The sequence below is a fragment of the Bicyclus anynana genome, chromosome 9 (genome assembly GCF_947172395.1).
Source record: "Bicyclus anynana chromosome 9, ilBicAnyn1.1, whole genome shotgun sequence".
NCBI lineage: Eukaryota > Metazoa > Arthropoda > Insecta > Lepidoptera > Nymphalidae > Bicyclus > Bicyclus anynana.
Genome location: NC_069091.1, coordinates 8,740,824 through 8,762,149, shown reverse-complemented (window position 1 = coordinate 8,762,149; position 21,326 = coordinate 8,740,824). Strand labels below are relative to the sequence as shown.

Here is a 21,326-nt window from a genome sequence, read left to right as displayed (position 1 = left end):
AGATTTATTATTAATAGTGAGTAAATATTACACTTCTCATAATGAGAAAATAAATTCAATTTATATTCCTAATTAAAAGGAAAATTATTTAATTTTTATTTACTATTTGTAGTGGTTCCGAGACTTGGTCACTAACTATGGGCCATAAGAAGGCTCAGAGTCACACAGCGGGCGATGGAACGAGCTATGTTAGGAGTGCTAACGAGCTATGTTAGGAGTGTCTCTGCGTGATCGAATCAGAAATGAGGAGATCCGCAGAAGAACCAAAGTCACCGGCATAGCTCAACGAGTTGCGAAGTTGAAGTGGCAATGGGCGGGGCACATAGTTTGAAGAGCCGATGGACGTTGCGGTCCCAAAGTGCTGGAATGGCGACCCCGCACTAGTAAGCGCAGTGTTGGCCGACCCCCAACCAGGTGGACTGACGACATCAAGCGTATCGCAGGGATTCGCTGGATGCAGGTGGCTCAGTATCGTGATGTTTGGAAGTCCCTACAAAAGGCCTATGTCCTGCAGAGGACGTCCATCGGCTGATATGATGATGATGATGATGATGATTTGTAGTCAAACTAAGAGAATATTGAAATAAATATTTTACACAAAAGCTGCAAGGCTATAAGCGGCATTTGTGATAGACCTACACCTACGAGCATGCAGGGTTGGCGACTATTGCAAATATTCTTCGACGATATTTTTTAGATTGCAGGGCTATTCAGTAACTATGATTTTTTAACCCGCATGCGCAAGTTTCAAATTCGCCTCTGTCTAAAACGATACTCTAAAATGAGTAAAATAGAGAAGAATTCGGCAGTTGTGCGATAAACAGCGTTACAGAATACGTCCGGATCCACTACCACCACTAGGTACATTCTATATTATTTTTTCATTTTTTTTAAAAGGATATTTGCCATATTTTTTTATAATATGACCAATATTCCCATTCTCCTCCAACTAGACGGGAAGGACTGTGCTTGCTGAATGAAAAAAAAATGCTAAAGATTGAACCACCACTCCTCGATGATGAGTCCAACCGCCCTTACCGTTGAGCTATTGAGGCTTTATTTTATTATACTATACGTATAAAATTTCCCCTCAAATCACCTTTTATATTAATGAAAACCACCATAAAATCCGTTTCGTAGCTTATAGGATCTAATTACGCTTAGTAAAGGATTTCGTTTATAAATGATGAGGTTCTCTGTTCAGCTGTATGAATGTTATTTTTAAACATGTGCCGTCAGTTGGACACCGATTTAAAAAAATATTTGTTAATTTGTAATAACTTGCAGGAGACAACCCTAGGCAAGCGTTATCTCGCACGCGCACCCGTGTGCCTTCATTAGGGCTTCACCGAGGTTTAGTTCTGTGGTCTGTGCCATTCAACTAGATTATCAGATTACCTAACCGTTTTATCGAATTCTATGTTAAAGTTTCACTTGTTTAATTGAGGATTCTCTCTAATCTAGTGATTATTTTAACGACCGAGTGACGGAGTGGGTTATCTTCTGCTTCCAAGGCTGTGGATTCGATTCCCCTATCAGAAAATGTTAGAATGTCTGCGTCACTTACACAAATCCCTCGGGAGCCGTGGATTTTCCGGGATGAAAGTAGCCAATGTGTTAACCTAGAGAAGCCTCCGGTGGTATATATAGGACTTACAAGAGTTACGATCCGCGGCTGGGCTGATTGATGTTTTCTTAATTGATCCAGGTCTGACTGGTGGGAGGCTTCGGCTGTGGCTAGTTACTGCCCTACTAGTAAAGACGTACCGCCGAAACCGAAAGAGGCTTGGATTTTCATCCTACTCCTAACAAGTTAGCCTACTTCTATCTCAGATGCCAAACGATTTAGAGTTCCGGTACGATGTCGTGTAGATACCGAAAGGGGTGTGGATTTTCATCCTACTTCTAACAAGTTAGCCCACTTCTATCTCAGATTGCATCATTATTTACCATTGTGAGATTGTGGTCAAGCTAACTTGTAAAGAATAAAAAAAAAAATTAACTGGGCACCCTAAGCGTAACCCTGACAATCTTCGTGGTGGGCTTTAGCCCTATATCACCTCTAAGAATATCAGCCTATTTAATCGACCGATTAAATAGGCTGATAATGTTAGAAAAATAAAAAAAAAACATCAACTTACGAGTAAATAAGACACAAACAAGAGTAACAAAGCCAATTCACGCCAAGATGTCGGTAGTAAGTACTCGTATCTCTTTTAAACACGATATTATAATGTAGTCGACGTTTGACCAGTCGTGTGTGAGCTGCTTTTATCTCCAGCCTCGCTCCAATGCGCTTAGAAAACAGCATTTTAGTACAATTTTTATATAAAACATTCCCCAATTTTGATATATAACAAAATTAGGGTGTGTGTCAAGAATTAAATGAACTTACTTTATGACATATTCGTACAATTCTAACGAAAAAAATCATTAAAATCGGTTGAGTATTGTCTGAAGAGTGTTTCGAGTAGTGTGTTATATATTATAAGAAAGAATGTTATTACAAAACGTGTTTCTCTTTAGGAATAATTTTGACGGCCTCCGTGGCGCAGTGGTATGCGCAGTGGACTTACAAGACGGAGGTCCTGGGTTCGATCCCCGGCTGGACCGATTGAGATTTTCTTAATTAGTCCAGGTCTGGCTAGTGGAAGGCTTTGGCCGTGGCCAGTTACCACACTACCGACAAAGACGATTTAGCGTTCCGGTACGACGTCGTGTAGAAACCGTGGGATGTGGATTTCATCCTCCTCCTAACAAGTTAGCCCGATTCCATCTTAGGTTGCATCATCACTTACCATCAGGTGAGATTGTAATCAAGGGCTATCTTGTAAAGAATGAAAAAAAAATACTATATTATAATAGCTATAATATAATTTCTTTTACGATTAGCAAGAAATGATTTGACGACCGAAAACAGACGGACATCAGAATGTTCACGGTTAATAATATAAGGGTTCCGTTTTTGTACGTACATACGTTCGGAACCCTAATAAACTTACTTTTCTGTACAATAAATAAGATATCTACTGCCTACGCTCTTGAATTTTATAATTAAAATAGAAATGGTACAGCTGTAGGTACAGATATAACATACCGTTACAGTACAGGCTTAATTAGATTAAAATTAGACACATTTTCCAAGGCAAGAGGTGTAGGTACTTGTTTATAAACAATTAGGAAAGGGAAAATGGTTAAGGATCCACTTCTCGGAGATGTTAATAAGATTGGACCAATCTCAGTTCACTCGAGTAAACTGTTCCAGCAAGGTATTACATCAAGGGATATTCCGTATATAGCAAACTGGCAAATTATGTTTAAGGTTTTCAAACAAAATGAAAAACTCACTTATATAAATATCATAAACGTGAGTGTATTTATTTGTTTCATTATCATCATCATCCTCAAATCAGCCGATGAACGCCCACAGCAGGACATAGGCCTTTTGTAGGGACTTCCAAACATCACGATACTGAGCCATCTGCATCCAGCGAATCCCTGCGACTCGCTTGATGTCGTCAGTCCACCTGGTGGGGGGTCGGCCAACACTGCCCTTAGTAGTGCGGGGTCGCCATTCCAGCACTTTGGGACCCCAACGTCCATCGGCTCTTCGAACTATTTGCCCCGCCCATTGCCACTTCAGCTACGCAAATCGTTGAGCTATGTCGGTGACTTTGGTTCTTCTGCGGATCTCCTCATTTCTGATTCGATCACGCAGAGATAGTCCTAACATAGCTCGTTCCATTGCCCGCTGTGTGACTCTGAGCCTTCTTATGAGACCCATAGTTAGCAACCAAGCGACTTGGTCGCTAACTATTTATTTGTTTGTTAAGTATAAATAGCTAATCTATACTAATAAGATGAAAGATTTGATTGTTTGTTTGTATGTTATGAATAGGCTTTGGAACTATCGAACCGATTTGAAAAATTCTTTCACAGTTGGGAAGCTACACTATCCCCGAGTGCTCTAGGCTATGTTTTGTCCGCGTATTCCTACGTCAACGGGAACCATGCCGGTAAAACCACGCGGCGTCTGCTAGTCATCATATATTTTTGCATACATATGGGCGCAAATAAAAAAGAACCTAAAGTACTTTCAGAAAAAAGACCTGTTCACAAAAAAACAACACCTACATTTGCGAGCGACGCCGCAAACAATTACCAGCTATAAATAAAATATACAGAAGTACTTTTACCTTTATAACAAATTCTTCCTTGTAGTGTCAGGGCTTCCAGCCATGTGGCCCATCGATTCTTTTTCTACAAACGCTAACGTTTTGATTACTAAATAAATGTATGGGAATTATATGATCCGATCGACAACTTGATCACGTGACCTGTCATTCATGGAAGACATTTCCATGATTTTTAGGGTTCCGTAGTCCACAAGGAACCCATATAGTTTCGTTATGTCCGTCTGTCCGTCCGTCCGTCCGCGGAATTCCATTAAAGTTTTTTTTAGATAACATGGATATTGGGTACGGTGAAGTAAAAAAATTTGCTTATATAACTTTAATAATACATCTATCGTATGCTATCTGAAAAACACTTTAGGAATATTTACGAATACATAAAAATAAGCATGGCGATAGTATGAAACGATACATTATTAGATAAAGCTAGTTTAGTTTATTAGAAAGTGTACTGTGTATATTCAAAGAATTTGATTACACAAGCAAAACAAACATAACACTCTGCAAATAAGAAAGACTGTCAATTGAAATGTTAGAAGCCAGACGCGAACTTAAATATTCAACGCGCATCTATATATCGATAGAAGACAAAGAAACTATCTTCACTTCTAACACCGCTCCATATGCAAGTTGAAAATTCCAAACTTGGAGCTTTGAGTTTATTTTGTTTCAGACTCGACGCGGGCCTTTGCTATTCTCACACAATCTGCAACATTTCAGGCACGTACGGACGAACGTGTCCGCCCATCGCTTCCTGTTTTACCCCATTTTCCCCATTTCCGCTCAGTGAAGTGCAATTAGGAACTTATCAGCAAAGATACTCGCTACAAAACTCGTTTCCTAAACTGAGATACTGGAATAGCACACAGTTGTGGGGTCCCCTACGATAACTTCACCACTTTGTTAGTTAGTACAAGTATATCCTGTTACAAAGTACTGTATGTCATGTTACGGAATTTAAATCTTTACTGAAGAATAGCCCACTGTTTGTTTATGGTGTATTTTGTGTTCATTTATGTTTAGTATAGGCTAACTTATCTACAGGTAATTTTGAAAGTAACTACCTACTGGTTTTAGTTTAGTTGAGTAGAAATTAGTTTTTAAAATATTATTTGGCTGATGGGAGGCTTCGGCCATGGCTAGCTACCACCCTACCGACAAAGACGTACCGCCAAGCGATTGAGCGATGCGGTACGATGTCGTGTAGAAACCGAAAGGAGTGTGGATTTTCATCCTCCTCCTAACAAGTTAGCCCGCTTCCATCTTAGACTGCATCATCACTTACCATCAGGTGAGATTGTAGTCAAGAGCTAACTTGTAAAGAATAAAAAAAAAAAAAAAAAACTTTTTTAATTTTAATTTATAACCGAAAACTTTCTTGCTTTAAACGAGTTTTTAAGGGGACAAATCATTTAGAAACAAAAAGGTTTTCAAAGTGTAAACTAACTTCACCATCAATAATATTAAAATTAAACAAACGACTTAACTTGAACGTTAATATATTTCTAATTTTTGTGAGTTTTGTATAATTAAATTGCAAATTTAATTTATCAAAAGCTACAAAACTGCACACAGTCTATGTGACACAAAGACAAATATAAAAATATTATCACCTAAATGGGGTAAACTAAAATATTTATTTATACAATAAATCTCGTTGATATGAACGCGGACAGAAGCTGGACTATTAGGTTTCTTGATGGAGGAAGGTTTCCTGAAAAGAAAATAATATTAAAGTCTCTATTATCAATCAATACATTGATAGCCCAGCTGGATATAACCTCAGCGTCCGATTCCGGAGGATGTAGGTTCGAATCTGGTCCGAGACAAGCACCTCCAAATTTTCAGTTAAGTGCATTTAAAAAAAATAAATATCACGAGTCTCAAACGGTGAAGGAAAAACATCGTAAAGATAATATTAAAGTCTAATATTCTGCATACTTGAGAATTTTCTTAATTATCTGCTTGTGTGAAATCTGCCAATCCGCATTGGGCCGGCATGGTGGACTATTTGGTCTAATCCCTCTCATTCTGAGAGGAAACTCGAGCTCAGCAGTGAGCCGAATATGGGTTGATTGATGATTGATTGATTGATGATGACATTTGAATAATTCAAAACTACTCTCAAGTGATTATAATCATTTACAATACTAAAACAAAAACGAACTTTTAAAAAAAAAAAACCTATCTGCCTGTCTGTTGAGGCTAATCTTATGATCTGCTGGATCGATAATAATGGTACTTTCACTAGAAGATAGAGGAGTTAAAATGTATTAACTGAAATAAGTAGATAAGGTGTAGTTTTATATGCATTTAGAGAAAAGCAGTTTTAAATTACACTGATGACTTAAGTTACTTAAATTTTATTTATTTTTAAAGATTAAAACACAGATACGACTTCTTTTTTTTATTTCCTTTAGTAGAGCCAGAGTAGCCTTTAGTAGTTGTGGTTCTCATTACGAACCATGTTAATAAGTTGGCATGAAGAATCTATAATATTTCATGGCTTATATAAATTTGTGGTAGGCAAAAAAGTTAAATCTATAGCAATAGTACAATTTATGACTATTTATAATAATATGGTAATGGTGGCCTATTTGCTTTGGGAAAATCTCGTAAAAGAAACGTCTGTTATTTTATTGTAAGCCCCAGATTTTTATGCCGACTATAAAGTAAAGTTTTGTACCTATTGTATACTACATACTTGAGATATAATATTATTCATGACATAAAAATATCTTGAAATCAAACTCTATAATCAACCTGACCGACTGACCTTGATTTTTGAATAAAATGCAAGTATTATTTGTGCTCTTACCAGAAAGAACCTTTAATAATAGGAAATTGCTAATTGGAAAAGCTCACGGACACGAAAAACCATTTAAGTCAAATTAAGAAGTAGGTATTTAATAGGTATTTGTTTACCATGCCTTAATTTTAACCACAGATAGTGTACAAGTAATTATAGGAAAAACTCAAAACTATTCGCATTCAATGAAGAATTTTCTTTAATAAAGTTGCGCTCTGGAAACTATGCGCTGAATTTCTGAATGTAGTTTTAAAAGCAAGTTCAGAAACTATCGTTAGCATAAACAAAGCAGAGTGCTTTTATCGTGTACTAGATGTTTTCTGCACTTTTGGCGACATGAGAAATGAAATAAGAAGTAATATATACTTTGTACAGCGTATACTACGAGTAGCTATACTTTGTACAGCGTATATTTTATTCCTGTGTCCAACGGGCGTTAAGCCAAATAACAATCATACTTATACCTCTTTAACAACCTATATTCAGCTCACTGTTGAGCACGAGTCTCGTCTTAGAGATAGAGAGAGTAATTTCATTTTCCGGTTATCGGACAAATAGCTTCAGCCTAAATTGAAAAAAAAGGTTTGAAAAAAAGAAGTCACGTACCATTGGCATGCATTTCTTGTGTTTTTTCCAATTCGTAAGCAGCGATGTATGCAGTGGGCATTAACCCTGTAATTAATAAACATTCATTATTTGTGTTACTTAAAACCCTCAGAGTCACACAGCGGGCGATGGAACGAGCTACGTTAGCAGTATCTCTGCGTGATCGAATCAGAAATGAGGAGATCCGCAGAAGAACCAAAGTCGCCGACATAGCTCAACGAGTTGCGAAGCTGAAGTGGCAATGGGCGGGGCACGTAGTTCGAAGAGCCGATGGACGTTGGGGTCCCAAAGTGCTGAAATGGCGACACCGCACTAGTAAGCGCAGTGTTGGTCGACCCCCCACTAGGTGGACTGACGACATCAAGCGAGTCGCAGGAATTCGCTGGATGCAGGTGGCTCAGTATCGTGATGTTTGGAAGTCAAGTACAAAAGGCCTATGTCCTGCAGTGGACGTTTATCGGCTGATATGATGATGGAGATGATGATTTGTGTTACATTGAAATAGATTATTAGGACCATATTGCATTCTGAATGTGGGTGTGTTTTCCGGAACGTTTACATAATAATTAGGTATAAATCGGGAATCATCATCATCATCATTATTATCAGCTGACGGACATTTGTTACTTGTATGTTCCTCATATAAAAGTAAGAACCTCTGAGCACCACGGTTTTGAGCCGCCTCTATCCAGCGGTTTCCTGTAACTCGCCTAATATAATCGGTAGGGGATTATAAAATTTCCCATCTCCGATTCTAGACAAAATATGAAATTCTATATTCAAATGGATCTATCTTATAAGCGCATATGAAATATATCAATGAACGAACTCGTACCTATCGATGTTCGCTCTCGAATATTTACTTTTTGAGTTAAATCAAATAATCGAGTTCAACGATGAATGTTTGCTTTGAGAATAAACTTTCACCCTCCTTATATTTAATCTGATTAATTTTGTTTGTTTTCCTTGTGTATTACGTGCAGATTGACCGCAATAATTGCTTTGTTACAGTACAGTAGAACAGTGGTTAACATGTGTGATGTGGACAATGTCCTGGAATTTTTTTTTTCACTCCAAGATTGTGTAGATGAAGTTTATGGCAGTAGTGACTCAGAGAGCATGTTTGTCCGCAGGTCATTATAAAACGGAATTAATAATCGTTAGCTTCTGCGTTTTCTGTGTTATGTGTCATAAACATCTAATCTATATTAATCTATACTAATATAATAAAGCTGAAGAGTTTATTTGTTTGTTTCATTGAACGCGCTAATCTCGGGAACTACTGATCTGATTTGAAAAATTCTTTCAGTGTTAGATAGCCCATTTATTGAGGAAGGCTATAAGCTATATTTTATTGCCGTGTCTACTAGTAGATTGATACAAAGTCAAACATTATCACTTATTATTTATGATGTTATAATAATATTATATCATCATCATGATGGACGTCCACAGCTGAACGGCCTCCTGACGGACTTCCAAACAACACGGTCTCGAGCCGCCTGCAGTGGCTCCCTGTAACCTGCTACACTGCGTTTTCTAATGTGGGGTTGCCATTTTAGAACTTTGGGACCCCAACGTCTATTCGCTCTTCGAATTACCTGCGCCCATTGTTCAGCTTCGCGATTTGAGCTTTGTGGATGACTTTGTTTCTGCTGCGAGTCTCTTCATTTCAGGTAGAGGTACTTCGAGCATATCTTATAATAATATTAGTTACGAGTATATAACTCAGAAATTAAACATCACGTGTCTCATATGTTGAAGGAAAATCATCGTGAGGAAACCTGCATACCAGAGAATTTTCTTAATTCTCTACATGTGTGAAGTCTGCCAATCCGAATTGGGCCAGCGTGGTGGACTGTTGGCCTAACCACTCTCAGAGAGGAGACTCGAGGTCAGCTGTGAGCCAAATATTGGTTGACAATGATGATGTTGATGATATAACCCAGATTGAAAGAGCGTGGTTCTAACTTTGAATTATCTATTTTACATAAAAAGAGAGAAAGCCGGCGTTCTGTAATGGGTTATTAAAAATAGTTGATGTATAGTTACCAGGATAGTATACAGTCGTGCGATTCGACGTGTAGTTCGCAGGTGGTAAACTCAAAGTGCACGTGAACTTTTCATATGGAGCTGTGACGTCATCGTCGTGCACAACGGCCTTTATGGTCACCGCGTATAATCCCCAAGAGTTCATTTTCATTTCGGACACGGCTTGCTTTAAGGGATTTCTGAAACAAACGTTTTTATTTGCAACTGCGTATAGAACGAGTCTGCAATGGCCAGACATACGTCATTTAAATTATTCATTTTAATGTTTTTTTATTTATTTTTGTATTTCTGTGTGCAAGAAAGTATTTCTTCTTCTTCTCATTTAATGTGCCGAACATAATATTAAAAGATACTTGGAGGGTTGAGGTTTGGACCTTTGAAACCGGCCAGTTTTTTTTATATTTTCTACGTGATGTCATGAGAAATCATGTCTCCTTTCATTAGGCCGTTAGTTTCGTGGCAACCTTTCTCTAGAGACTCTTTCAGTTTAATAGTATTTTTCGAAGGGTTGTCGCGAAGCTTACTGATTAGCATTTTGTAAAATCATTTCTTATATTATGTGGAGTGTAATATTAAAATTCACTTCATACTTGGAGGTTTGAGGGTTTAGACTTTTGAAACCGGCAACCTTTTTTTTTTAATTCTTTACAAGTTAGCCCTTGACTACAATCTTACCTGATGATAAGTAATGATGCAATATAAGATGGAAGCGGGCTAACATTTTAGGAGGAGGATGAAAATCCACACCCCTTTTGGTTTCTACATGACATCGTACCGGAAAGCTAAATCGCTTGGCGGTAGGTCTTTGCTGGTAAGGTGGTAACTAACCACGATCGAAGCCTCTCACCAGCCAGACCTGGACTAATTAAGAAAATCTCAATCGGCAGAGCCAATCCCAGCCCGTTTTGTAAAAAACCACAATCCAAACACCATATTCATTTAATGTACTATGGGCTGAAAAATCTTCAACTTCACGGTTTTTACATACTACGTAGGTCTGGAAGCCGCATGCTCTTATTCTAGTCGTGGATTTTTCATAATCTTGTCAACGAACAAAAACTGAATCTGAACTGAATGACGCTGTGCAATGTGCACAAGGCTTGACCCGATTATTTATTTCTGTTAGAAAATAGACGTATAAAATTAAATTGTATGACGTCATAATTACAAATAGCTTCATTAAATAAAAAATATATTGCAGATTAGATATTATCTAGGTACCATTTGGTAGGTAGGTTCACTTACTTAACATGCTAACATGCAACGTGTGCAGAGGAATTATACATCGTCACAGAAAAACTTAACATACAAGACATCGTCCAATGGCGTTGGAGTTGTCCCAGTACCAGCACTCTTTCGTACCAACGCAATGAAAGAGACTGCGATATTTTCGGTTGCGCCGCTATAGGTGGAATTTTGTCTATTTATCTTCACGATGTTAGGCGTAGGCTCGAATCTGGTCAGGGGCATGCACCAACATATATCAGTTATGTGCATTTTCCCAATTTAAATATCACGTGTCTCAAACGGTGAAAGAAAAACATCGTGAAGAAATCTGCATACCTGCCATTAATTTGGCCAGCGTGATGGACTATTGGCCTATCCCCTCTAATTCTGAGAGGAGTCTCGTGTTCAACAGTGAGCCGAAGATGGGTTGCTAATTATTATATCGTTGGTCGCATATTAGCGCCACTAGTCAATTAATGTTTTGAGTCTTAATTTATTAGTTAATCAAGTTAGACAGACATTAAAATTGATTGATTTATTGAGATTATAAGGGTTCCGTTTTTGTACTACGTTCGTCCGGAACCCTAAAAACGGATAAAAACAAACCAAATTTATTTCATCGATCAATTTGTTGATTTTGAATTGTTAATTTGTTGATATTGAGTTGTTATTCAAATTGTACTGTTTAAAATTTTACAGATTTATTATTGTTACAAACTGTAAGAAACTGTTTACCTTTGTATAGATAGAAAGTTGAATTGAACAACGAGAAAATTTCGTTTGTTGTACAAAAACAACCTACCATTATTTAAGTACAATGTGAAAAATCTTGCACATTTGTTTGAAAAACCTCAGGAAAACTTCACAACAGATACTCTATCTCCCTAACCGCTAATTTGTACGGCAAGCATATATTTAAAGTTTAAACAGACTTTTGTGTCGTTCCAAATAAAATATTGCCGAGTTTTGGCTGAAGTTAGAGTAAGCTCAGCCGCAGGCGATGTTTTTTTAAAAGAGAAGTTAATTAGGTTTTTGTGAGCCGCTGAAAGGCGGAATATTTGATAATCTGCAGTATAAAAGGATTTAATTTGAAAAATCTGAAAGCATAGAGTTAATATAGTTTGCAGACTCCGTCCGCGTAATGTTTTTCTTTGAGCGCAGCGACCGAATCGAGAAATTCCGTAACGTAAATAAACCTAACAGCCTGGGGGCCTGATTATAAGTGACGATGTCGTCTAAGACGTAAGCGCGATTATTTGGAAGCGGTACAAGTTTATTCTACCCATACCTCTGTCGGTTTCTACGCGATATCGTGCTACTTGACCATACTTCTTTGCCGGTAGGGTGGGAACTAGCCATAGCCGATGCCTACCATCAGACCAGAAAGTAGTCAATTTAGAGAATATAACTCCTACCCGAACAGGGAATCGACCTCTCTGTTGAGATCCACGGCACTACCAACTGCGCAAGAGAGGTCATTAAAAACTATTATTAAGAATCGGACGCCCGTGACTTCGTCCGCGTGGAATTCAGTTTTTGACAAATCCCACGGGAACCATGGATTTTTCCAGGATGAAATCCTGTGAAATCCAGAGTGAAATCTATTTCCATTCCGAATTTCAGCCAAATCGCTTGAGTAGCCGCCAAACATACACAGTACACACACAGACACACACACACACACACACACACACACACACACGAACTTTTGCCTTTATAATATTAGTGTGATTACGATTTTTGAAAGTTTTCCTTGATTTCTCCAAGATCCTATCATCAGATCCTCCAATGATGACAATGTGACCACCTGAGGAATATACCCTTTCAAACAAAAAAAACATATTAAAATCGGTCCAGGAGTCTTCGAGTAATCAGGTAAAATACACACAAAAAACATAGACTCGAATTAAGAGCCTCCTTTTTTGAATTCGGTTAAAAAGAGAAATATAACTCGTGCACATTAACTTGACACCTGGCAACCAAACACAGTACAAACATCATTCGAGCCAGGTGACAAGTTACTTCGCACGAGCTTTACTTACTTAGATAGTATGTATAGATAGTATGATCTCTTACCCTTGAGCGATTATGCATATTTCAGGTCTTGGGTACAAATCTTCCGCAGCACAAATGAGTGTCACCAAAAACACATACTTTTTCTCTTGGACAAAATGAAAGTTTTTACCAGGACCTGAGGAAAAGGCAAACATTTTAGAAAAATTGACCTATAAAATATTAATTCTTATACTACAATTACTAGCATGAAACTACCTAAAAGGTGTAGAATATCTGAGGAGGGACAGCGATGATCATCAAAATATTTTTTGCCATTGTTGGAGTAGGAACAAGAATTTAGTTAAGAGTAATAAGTGATGTTATACATAATACACTTAACTTACACAGAGCATAAAACGAAATTATTAGAAAACAAATATTCTCGTCAAACGAAACCCACGTTTATAGTAAAAAATTATGAAGAGATAAACGATGTTTGATTCGGAGGATGTAGTTTCGAATCCGGACCTCCAACTTTTCAGTTTTATTCATTTAAAGAAATTAAATATCACATGTCTCAAACGGTGAAGAAAAAACATCGTGAAAAAATACAGGTTTTTTCACGATGTTTTTTTCTTGAGAATTTTTAGCTTAAGAATTTTCTTAACGTCTCTACGCGTATGAATTGTACCAATTCGCATTGTTAGCATAACCCCTCTTATTCTGATAGGAGACACGTGCTCAACAGTGAACCCAATATGGGTTGTTAATGTTGATGAAACTGTGTTCTATAAAATGAAATATCTTACTGTACACAAGCATGGATCTCGTCTCTCGATCCTCTTCTATGAATGAAGATACTACGCAAGTGTAGTTTCCGCTAAGATCTGTGGTTGGGTTTAATATCTTGATAGCACGATAAGCTTGCAAGGGCTCCTCTGTAACAATTCATTTCAATAATATTTCCATATCGTGAGTTAGATAGACATAAACTGGAAGCATACTAAACTTAAATAAATATAACATTTTTTTTATTCTTTACAAGTTAGCACTTGACTACAATCTCACCTGATGGTAAGTGATGATGCAATCTAAGATGGAAGGCTAACTTGTTAGGAGTAGGATAAAAATCCACACCCCTTTCGGTTTCTACACGACATCGCACCGGAACTCTAAATCGCTTAGCGGTACGTCTTTGTCGGTAGGGTCAGCGTCCCACTAGCCAGATCTGGACCAATTAAGAAAACCTCAATCGGGCCAACCGGGGATCGAACCCAGGACCTCCATCATTTATATCCACCGCGCATACCACTGCGCCACGGAGGTCGTCAATATTATAATGAAATGTATTTTTTGCCTAAAATAAAATGCCTGTTTATTGTACTACTAATATGTTATGATAATTTGTGATTCAGGGAAAAATTCTATTACCTAGCCCATGCCTATAAGAAAATATAAAAATACTAGCCGAAGCAACTTTATTTTGCCTTATAAATAACTTCAAAGGTTTAAAAAAAATGGAATAGACCACCCAAACATATTCCTTAGGGTTTTGGGTATGAAAAATAGATGTTGGGCGATTCTCAGACCTACACGATATGTAATTTTTTTTTCGTTTTTTTTTTTAATTTTCATAAAAATCGGTTTAGCCGGTAACAAACACAGCGACTCGACAATTTTGTACTCGTATATTAGAGATAAAACGCTTTATGAGTCCTAGGAATATACATTGGGATTTTAAAATGATATTACCCTAAAATGTATGAAAGGATTTCATTAGCAACGTATCAAAAATCTTCCAGTGGACCTCAAATTTTCATAACACCTTTTGAGAAATATTACTTTTAATATCAGAACATAATTATGAATTTCAAGTAATGAAACTGCCGACTCTTGAATCCCTGGTGGACTATTCCAATTGGAATCCTTAAAACGGGCGCAAGCCTTTGTTCTAAGTCTATGAAATATTTACTTCCTCAAGAGGATCTATATTCTTTGTATTCCTTGTAGATACATATTCCATAATAAGTTTACAGGGCTCCAAAACAACCAGGAGGTTTTCAATCATAAGCCATTCAAATTGTTCAAAACTTTTTGCATCATTTAAACTAATATTATAATCTTCACTAATATTATAAAGTTGAAGAGTTTGTTTGTTTGCTTGAACGCGCTAATCTCAGGAATTACAGATTCTATTTGAAAAATTATTTCAGTGTTAGATAGTGTATTCATCGAGGAAGTCTATAGGCTATTTAATTATCACGCTAAGACCAATAGGACGTTTCAAAATCGGAGGATTTTCCCCATTGAGAGCTTACGCTGCATGCGCTGCGTAAACGGTTAAAGTTTCGCAAAAATCGTGTATGACAGAATTGTTCCCCTTTAAAAGATCTAAAAAAGACCGCGAAAGTTCCTGCGGCATTTGTGAAAAACTGAAATCCACGCGGGCGAAGTCGCGGGCATCCACTAGTTTCAAAAATGCATGGTTAAGTGCAAATGTGGTCCACCCTCGGCCACATTTAATATTACCATCAAGTGAGATCGATATTAAGCGCAAGCATAGCATACTTAGGGTTGCCAACTTTTTTTTACAAGAAATAAAGTATCAGGTCTATTATCATTATTAAACAGTATTACAGAAAAATTAGCAGTAGTTTATTTATTTATTGTTTTGAATACATATTTTTAGGGCTTCTCACACAACTTAACTACTTAAATAATTTACAATAATTTTTAAAAGCTTCATACGCCCCATCACATTTATAACTGAAATTAAAATAAATAAGTAGCTAATTTTTTATTAAATTGATAGATGCTCTATTTCTAATAATAATGTATCTACATTTTGATGCTGAAAACAGTATTCTGTATACTTGATTTTTGTTCAACAGTAAAAAGTATTATTTAGTGAAAAAAAACAGTATATTACTGTTTAAAAAAGTATAGTTGGCAACCCTAATCATACTTCAAATAGTTGTATCCAAGAATAACTTACCAGAAATCCTGAAGTCCAAATCCACTTTGCCCTTAAGTAGACCTATAACTTGCGGTCTTAAAGGCGGTATCCATTGGTAAACAAGACCGGAAGAGCCGTTGAAGAACCATTTCATGACCAATCCTGGCGGCGAAGCGTTGTAGGTCTTGTACTGACAGTCTAGTATTACAGCATCGGTGCCTACTTCTACAAGCGGTGGAACTTCTATCCTTTGTATATTTACTGCTACGCATTCTGTACAGCAAGATCGTTTTCACATCATCCGATACGATATTGTTGACCCATGAAATGTGTACAAAAACTGTGGTACATTTCATGGTTTTTAATTTTTACGCAGTTTCCTACCGCATAATCGAATCGGATATTGTAAAAACGTCGTTATAATAATCGTATTATCTTCTTGTAATACAAAAGAATTTGTAACACTGTCTTCTTCACTACAAAGTTGTTTTTTACTTGTGTTATGTTCAATTCTTGTATAGGCTTGTTTTATTTTAAACATTTGATTGTAAACTAGATGTTTAAAGAACATTTGACTATCGTACTATTTAAAATTCTAAATTGGTCCTTCAGACCCACTTCTTTGTTATTACCAATTAAAACATTAATTTTAATGCCAGAGGGGCCGCCTAAAATTCATTTAGAAAACACTGCAGTGCCCAAAACTTCCCAATTAATATAAAACAGGATGATTTTTTAACACTACCAAAGCATCATAAAGTTTACTTAATTATTATATCACGCGGTAAAATATAAACTATACCTACACATTTTGTTCTATTTTATACATTCACCTAAAAAATAATCATAACTAGATTTCATAAAAAAGGCCGTAATTTTTCAGTAAAATAAAAGAGACCTAATAAAATTTCAGAACTGCTACCTTTCCGTTTGTTTATGTGAACTGCATAATCAAAAGAGGGTCCATACATAAATTATGATGGAGTTATGATAAATACATTGTTTTGCTAAGATATATCTCGAATGGACATGAATTATGCATCAAAGCTATACAAAACGTACGAAGTTATGGGCTTTTACGAAAATTGGAACCTACTGCTACGTACATTACGTGGATGTAAGGAACCAGTACATTTATTTACCTTTTGTGTGAGGCATACGCAATAAAAATACGTAATCACCTATATAGGTTATACATATAGAATGCATAGATTTATTTTTTCCTATTCGAAGACAAATTCTATTTGAATAGAGGGAATAATTTATATTTTCTTTTCATACTCATATATGGCATACCTAAACCTGCCTTTTATTTAATGACTTAATGTAACATGGGTTTTAGGATGGACGGTGTTAAATATTTTTACACCTTCCATCGATTTCAGACATTCATTGATTCAGACGGACAGACAGACATGGAGAAGAGTTCCTTGTAGTTTCGCTACTAGAAATCACACGGTAGTCGGGAGCGTCCGCTACGAGTAATTCTTTAAAAAAGTATAACAATAACAGGTAAAATATTACTATAATAATAACAGATAAGTTGTAATATAACAGATAAAAATTTTTTTAACAAAAAAATTCAACCCACTTCAAATCACAAAAATAAACTAAAAAGCGAAAAATAACATTGTATGTGCTACCTTCTGATCAATTTGAAGGCGGTACAGAGGTAACAAACATATAAAAAAAACATACGCGCAGAATTGAGAACTTCCTCCTTTTTTGAAGTCGGTTAAAAAGCACCAATTTCGTATACCTACCTACTCGACAATTGAAAATCAAACAATAGCTTTTCTTGTAGTTTGATATGTCTGCAGTCCGCAATGTCTCAGACGCTAGAAACACATAAACTAAGTTTCTCATTCAATCTAACTACGCACTTCGCTTTCATGTGACAGAATGTTTCAGAGAATTTATTACAGTGTATAAAGTTGCAAGGAAAGTTACGAATAGTCATTAATATTATAAAATTGTTACTTTTTAGGTATCTCAGCTCCTAAACATTACTATTTTATAAAAAAGTCGTTGAGTAGTAGCAAGTAGTATTTAGTAGTTTTTAATATTTGGTAGACTAAAGTAAATCAACTGAAAAGTCATTTCACATGAATTTTTTTTTTGTTTATTCTACAAAAAACATATTTAAATTAAGCCTAACCATAGTTCAACACAAACCACAGTTGGTTTTACTGTGCACTGGTTATTATTACATAATACAATATTTAAGAAAAACATAATAATTAATAAACAAAAGGAGTAGAAAAACAAAGAACAATCATTAGCGGGTAGTTAAATAAATATCATAAATATAGTGTGAGTGCATTTATGCAATTACATATTTGGTTTTGTTTATGTTTGCAAACTAAAACACAGTCGTAATACATATTTTTTATTATTAGGTCAGCAGAGCAGAATCTGTTTAGCATTTAGCTATTTTATGTTATTTAGATGTGTTTGAAGAATACTTCTGTCTTCTTGAAAAGCAACAATACAATACATTTTCACTCGTCACTAAAGCTTTTTTTTCTTATTAGGTCAGCAGAGCAGAGTCTGTTTAGCATTTAGCTATTTTATGTTATTTAGATGTGTTTGAAGAATACTTCTGTCTTCTTGAAAAGCAACAATACAATACATTTTCACTCGTCACTAAAGCTTTTTTAGTTAGCGCTCAAAATTGGTCCAAAATATCCGTATCTTTTGAAAGCGTAGACTTAAATTCTGTTTTTGTCGCAAGTCCAATGTATTGCCGACGTAAAAGTTTGATATGATGTGATTGTGGTAGGTATTCGTTAGAATATGACATAAACAAATTAAAAGTGTGCTTACCTATTACACATATGTATTACATATATATATGTATAATTGTATGTACTACGCAATAAGGATTATATTCTGGTGAATATGTTAGATAGTTAGAATCATAATAAAGGGATATTAAAGTTAATTATAAAATTAAGTAAAAATTTAGAAAGATATGTTAACTTCACGTATTTATAAATCTCTTACTATTCGGCACAGAATATTTTGTAAAAATTTAACAATAAAATAACATAAAATAGAAAATTTTGAAAAATTCCGAAAGTTCCGAAGTTAATCAATATTCTCTTTCAGCGTACTTTCATTTAAGATTCCACTTGAGTGTATTTGCAGACATTCTTCCCCACTATCAACCCCCACAACTTTTAAATGGCTCAACCGATTTTCATCAAACATATCTAAAAACACTCGGCTGTAAGTCAACTTTCATACAAAAAAAAAATGAATTGAAATCGCTTCATCCGTTCGGAAGATATGGTACCACCGACAGACAGACAGATACGTCCCACTTATAACAAAACTCTTTTTGCGTCGGGGGTTAAAAATAAATCTTAAAATGAATACAAAATAAGAATATTAAATCCATGCAAATAACAAACATCTTTATATTTTGAAAAGAAACGCTACTGAAAAATATTAAATCAGCGTGAATATTTAACTCCTATTTAATATTGAATAGTATTAATTAAATATGAATCTGTTATAATTTTTCCGTGTACGTCACCACAGCCATTAAAAGGGTTAAATTATATAATTCAAACGCACAGTAATCATAGTCAAAGTTGACGAGAAAATTGTGAAAAGTGGACACGCGGCAAAACTTTTGCTCACAGCTTTCCACACGCAAGTAATGCTTACGAACTACACAATTAAAATTAATTTCTTAAAAATCAGGTCACCCACGAGCACACAATACGAGAAACACCATACGCTTAGAATAGTCCATTGCTTCATAACAACGAGCAACTTTCGTATTGGAAGTACACCGGGTAAGTACTTCTACCCTATTTGATTGGAAGGTACCAACTGAATTTCACATGGCAGTCTTTCATTGCCCACCGCGCATGCGTCGCAGCCTGTTGATTTACCTACCGAGTTTTTTTGTTCTCATCTAATGAAGCTTGTTGCGATGTTAATTTTTGATGACCACGGTGGATGGAGTTAACGCACTGTTGGGTCCCTTTTTCATAAAGTTATTCTATTATAGCTAGAAATTAGATGTCACCGTCGACTTATATTTTAACGCATATACGTATGAAGTTGTTTAAAAACTAAGCGTACTATTTTTTACCCGACTGAAAGAGGGTTGTGTTTTCGCGCGTATCTTGTATATAATATTCTTTTTACCTCATATCTTCCAAACATTTGAACGTAATTAAAATATTGCTAGATTTGTCTTAATAACCCAAGTGTTCGTAGATAGAAAAAAACCAACACGACGGCTATATGATGTTATAGACTCGAGGTGAATTGTTTTTTTTTTTCGAATATTACAATATGGGTATCAAGTTCAAGGGCTCATCATGAGGATTACAAAATGTTTATCATGTCCATATTAAAAAAAAACCTACAATTAGAAAAACCTTACTTATTACGTTTTAATATTGCCTCGTTGAGTCGTCGGTCCAGTGGTTAGCCCTAGTTGCTATAGCTCGGGAGATCCTGAGTTCGAGTCCTGTGTCGGACTATAAGATGCTGAGCTTATGATTCTTCTAAGAGATGTTTAGTTTAATATTCTTACCCCGGAGTTGAGAAGTTGTTTGTGTTTCAACTTCCATACCTCAGAAAGCATCGGTCCCGGAAATTATCATTAACGTCTGATAATGGCTGTTAAAGAATATTACATTATTATCCTAAGGTGATAAGGCTGTAACCTGCCAACCCGCATTGAAGCAGCGTCGTGGGTTTGAGCGCTATATCCCCTCGGAGCCTCCTGACCTGTAGATACTCAAAGTAACAATAATAAATATTACATATTAAAAATAATAATAAGCCAGTGCACAGTAAAATCGACTGTTGTTTGTGTTACATTATAATTAGGCTTAAATTCAATAATTATGTATTTGAAGAATTATAAATAAAATATAATAAATAAATAATAATCAATATAAAATATTAAATTAAAATTTAGGAAAGTATTTACAAAAAGAATATATACGGTCGAATTGAGAAACCTCCTCCTTTTTTGAAGTCGGTTAAAAATAAATTACAAAAACTTATTATTTACAGAGTGAATTATTTTTTTTTATATTATTTTTTTTTAATTCAAAGGTTTTGAAATTTATAGATTGCTTTTTTAAAGCTTCGGCTTTATTATATTTTCAGTAATATTTTGTACTAAAACAACAAAATAACTAACACTTCTTAGATTCGAAAACTTAGACCGCTATTTGAGCAGTGGATGCAGACTCCTTTAGCAACGACTAAGTTCGAGTCGAACGTTTAGTTGGCAATTTTGGTCAAAGTAAATGGGCGCTTTCAAATTTGTAGAATAAAACACTTCCTGCATTTAAACCTGCTACAGCTTATCCCAGATATTCTTAATCATCATCATCATCATCATATCAGCCGATGGACGTCCACTGCAAGACATAGGCCTTTTGTAGGGACTTCCAAACAGCACGATACTGAGCCACCTGCATCCAGCGAATCCCTGTGACTCGCTTGATGT

General features: G+C 35.8%; 1 protein-coding gene across 1 annotated transcript; it reads right to left on the bottom strand.

The window, feature by feature from the left end:
• Nucleotides 1-5,700: 5,700 nt before the first annotated feature.
• On the bottom strand, nt 5,701-19,667 carry LOC112055606 (uncharacterized). The gene is made up of 7 exons (XM_024095788.2): nt 19,559-19,667; nt 15,878-16,111; nt 13,692-13,820; nt 12,964-13,078; nt 9,661-9,839; nt 7,609-7,674; nt 5,701-5,907 (listed from the first exon to the last, which is right to left on the bottom strand). The coding sequence occupies exons 1-7, from the start codon at nt 19,599-19,601 to the stop codon at nt 5,834-5,836; spliced, it is 840 nt and encodes a 279-aa protein (XP_023951556.2). The 5' UTR covers nt 19,602-19,667; the 3' UTR covers nt 5,701-5,833.
• Nucleotides 19,668-21,326: the final 1,659 nt, after the last annotated feature.